Raw genomic sequence first — 4024 nt, 5'->3', positions numbered from 1 at the left:
GAATAAAAACATTGAAACACGTTTATAAACATAGAATAGGATAGTTATTTTAAAATTTCTTATTATGAGAAACAACGCGTGTTGTGACGTCATTCAAAAGCGACGTAAATGAAAAAGGTCGCACAAGTGGAGTAAGAAGGATAAAAAGAAAACAGATAGCAGCATCACACGCATGCGCGGGGCGCGGCAATGGCAAAGTCCTGCGCGTGCGTCGTGTTCGTGGGAGAACTGTGAGGAAAATGCGTTTCTATGGCAACACCATCGTCATCAGCGGTTAAAAAGAGCAACAACCGAGTATTTTGTGACTTTCAGTGGATAACGTTGCAGGAATAAATCGTGCATAAGGTCCAAAATAGTAAATAATAGGTCCCCAAAGGTAAATAAAACTGAATTACCGCACAGAAACTGCTGTGGACGAGGAACATTTGCAGTGCTACTTGCTTCCACTAGATGACACTAAAAGCAAACAAACAGAAGAATTGACATCAAATTGTGGTAAAATTTCACAGACAAAACGAATCCCTGTGGATTGTTATTCTACTTTCCGCACTCTGAATACAGAGGGAGCACGTGATGGATCAAATTAGCATGAGCACACCACCACTTCCTGTTTTCCTTTCAATTAGCATATTAAGTGTGCTATAAATATAAGCGAGGCTACAGGTGGCCGCCTCGTGTTCCAGAAGCTCCCCAGCAGGAACATATTTGTCACCCAAAGACGGAATAAAACGTTGGCTTGTTTTCCTCAACATGAATCATCCGCAGCATGAGGGAGAGATTTGTGACGTGCGCCCATTTGATTATTTGGGGTCTGGGAATGTGACTCGATGCCGGAATGTTTAGTGTGTCATAACCGCATGCTTTAATTCGCTCTGGTTGCACTTTTTGTCCTGAGAACAATGCCGGAGCTCAGTCTGGATTTAAATTCTTATTAAAGCGGGATCATGGGCCTACGTGCGCAATAATCGCCGCTTTGCGCTTCTCGGTCAGAAAAGGCCATTAAAGTCTAAATATTCCTCGTTGCCCACATTCTCCTGCTAGATAAGAAGCTGCCACCATGTTTTTTTTTTTTTAATTGGTTATTTTTCTTGTGCTCTACTCCAAAGTCTCACCATGTACACGGTTCTCGTTTTACGGTGCCCGCAGTCTCCATTTGGTTGAAATAGAAATTTGAGATATTCTCATAAAGCGATACACCGAGATAATTAGGTTTTAAATGGTCGTCATGACAAAAAAATATATATTTTTAACATCATCCCCTGACTATGAGGGAATAATATCTCACCCACTCTTGACTCTCTGTTGCCATGGTGCGACGAATCAATGACATCACATCTAGTATGCGTGCATGTGTTGGGGTTGAAAGCAGGAACCTGCTTGCGAGACAAAAAAAAAAGAAGCATTTTTTTTTCACGTGACAGGACACGCTGCAAGCTTCGTTTTTGTCGGCGATGCAGTTACAGGTTTTGGAGGGTTAATTTTCAAGTAAATCCCACGTCTGACAATGAAGTACGCATTCCAGTTCTCGATAGTTCATGCCTGTCTCAAACTAGCCCAAAGTCACGGTGCGCGACATTCAGGAGCTGACAGAATCTTTTTGTGACTCACGGTCTCATGGTTATGATTTTTCAATGTCGTGGATTACGCAATACAAAACCCAAATAGGGAACAAACAGGTCATGTGGCTCAAGCGGGCTTCAGGTTTTTTTGTTCCTCCAAAGTCACTGGGTCAGGGTCTTCAGCACGTAGGCGGTCGACTTAGGTGGTAGGGTTTAGTGCCTCGAGCAGGTCGAAGGTCACGTTTCTCAAGATGGCTGCCTTTGATGTTAAATCAAAAATAGAAGGCACTTGTGCGATACCAGCAGATGTCTTCTTCAGGAGTCCAGACCGCCTGCCTGGAAGCCTGACCCGTGATGTGGGTGCCCTTGAGAAGAATGCCAGTCTGGCGTCCCACAGGGCTCCTGCTGCTGCAGCTCGTGCTGATAAGAGGTTTTTTTTTTTTTTTTTCAACTCTGCGCCCCAGAGAATGAGACGAGCTGTGAGGAGACATTCAACAAAGGCGCCATTGTTGCTTGTTTACACAAAATGGAGGCAGCGAGTACGCCTGATTTACCTGAAGTCCTGTTTGAGGTCTCACTGGAAACTCAAAACCCTGGAGTCCAGAACTCATTTTTTAATGTGAGGAAATGGAATGAAAGCTCCCCAAAAAAATGGTCCTTTTTTTTTGTTTTTTATTATCAAAATAAGGGAGATGAGTCTACAAAGATTCAGTGATGTACAGCATCCCTCCACACGGGGAAGTCAAGCTGAGCTCGCGTGGCAGAACTTGCGTGCTCGCCCGTTCCGAGAGGAAAATAAAATAAAACCGGCTGCGCTCCCGATCCTCGCAAAAAAACAGGAAAATATACAAGAAAATGTGCCATGCCTCCAATGGAGATGGATTTTTTTTGTTGTTTTTACAGCATTTAAAAAGCAGAACCCCTGAATCTGAATGTAAGAAGGTTGCAGGTGAGGTAATGCAGTGAATGAGGGTAAAAGGGGGCGGGGCATGAACAACTGAAGCCTTTACGCAATTGTATCTTTTTCCTCAAAAAGTTAAATTTCGCCAGTATGACGGTGACGCAAAATGTCCCGAGAGTAAAACATAAATAAATCTTTTAAAAGTGTTGGGACTGTACAGCGCGGGATAGCGGAATTACTCCCGCAAGATGCAACCTGAGGGGAAAAAAAAAAAGAAAAAAAAAATCATAGGACGGTTTTCACTAATATGAAATCATAAGCGGGGAAAATATATTCATTCACAAGAATAAAGCTAAAAAATGATTTTTGCTGTGGCGCGACTCACCCGGGATAAAAAGGAGGGGCGGTGGCGTCCCTCAGAAGAGGCCGCAGTCTTTCAGGTTGTTCTTGATGATGACGTCGGTGACGGCGTCAAAGACGAACTGCACGTTCTTGGTGTCCGTGGCGCAGGTGAAGTGCGTGTAGATCTCCTTAGTGTCCTTGCGTTTATTTAGGTCCTCAAACTGACACTGGATGTACGCCGCCGCCTCCTCGTACGTGTTGGAACCTGACACGGAGGGCGCAAAAATTTTCCCAATATTCGCGGTTGGTAGATTGCATGACATCATGTGACATGGACGGGAAAAAAAAAAAAAAAAAAATCAAAGAACGGTGCTTAAAGCCATCAAAGGACAAAGCTAATATTGCTAACGCTAATTAGCATGTATTCTACTTTTAGCGCCGTACTTGGAGGAATATTATTCACATATCGAGGTGCTCAGTGTTGATCATGACCAACTAGTTGATTGCAAAGATACTATTGGTAAATGTCAAGACTTAAAAAAAAAAAAACAGGTGCAAACAACAGCGCTAGAAGCTATCAAAGCACTAAGCAAATATTGCTAACGCAGATTAGCGTGTATGCTACTTTTAGTGCTTTACTTACATTCAATGTGTTGATCATGGCCAACTAGTTGATTGCAAAGATACTATTGGTAAATTTCAAGACTTAAAAAAAAAAAGGCGCAAAGAACGGTGCTAAAAGCTATCAAAGGACAAGCTAATATTGCTAACGCTAATAAGCATGTATTCTACTTTCAGTGCTGTACTTACATTCAATGTGATGATCACGACCAACTAGTTGATTGCAAAGATACTATTGGTAAATATCAAGACTTAAAAAAAACAAAAAAAAAAAACAGGCGCAAACAACAGTGCTAAAAGCCGCCAAAGAACTAAGCTAATATTGCTAACGCTGATTAGCGTGTATGCTACTTTTAGTGCTTTACTTACATTCAATGTGTTGATCAGGACCAACTAGTTGATTGCAAAGATACTATTGGTAAATATCAAGACTTAAAAAAAAAACAAAAAAAAAACAGGCGCAAACAAAAGTGCTAAAAGCCGTCAAAGAACTAAGCTAATATTGCTAACGTAGATTAGCGTGTATGCTACTTGTGGTACTTGTTGAAATCATACAATGATATCTAGATGGTCAATGTGTTGATCAACCAGGCAATTGCAA

The 4024-nt window shown here is 41.9% G+C and overlaps 1 protein-coding gene across 1 annotated transcript in view; it reads right to left on the bottom strand.

Moving 5' to 3' along the window:
• Positions 1–2209: 2209 nt before the first annotated feature.
• gnai1 (guanine nucleotide binding protein (G protein), alpha inhibiting activity polypeptide 1) overlaps positions 2210–4024 on the bottom strand; it is a 7542-nt gene continuing 5727 nt past the window's right edge. The window contains 2 exon segments of the mRNA XM_088406370.1: positions 2210–2715; positions 2846–3067. Coding sequence (XP_088262496.1) covers positions 2877–3067 — 191 coding nt within the window. The 3' untranslated portion in view covers positions 2210–2715; positions 2846–2876.

The sequence above is a fragment of the Hippichthys cyanospilos genome, chromosome 22 (assembly GCF_059441005.1).
Source record: "Hippichthys cyanospilos isolate Australia breed blue-spotted pipefish chromosome 22, RoL_Hcya_1.0, whole genome shotgun sequence".
Taxonomy (NCBI): domain Eukaryota; kingdom Metazoa; phylum Chordata; class Actinopteri; order Syngnathiformes; family Syngnathidae; genus Hippichthys; species Hippichthys cyanospilos.
The sequence above is the reverse complement of the archived record's forward strand: the minus strand, read 5'-3'. Positions and strand labels throughout refer to the sequence as shown.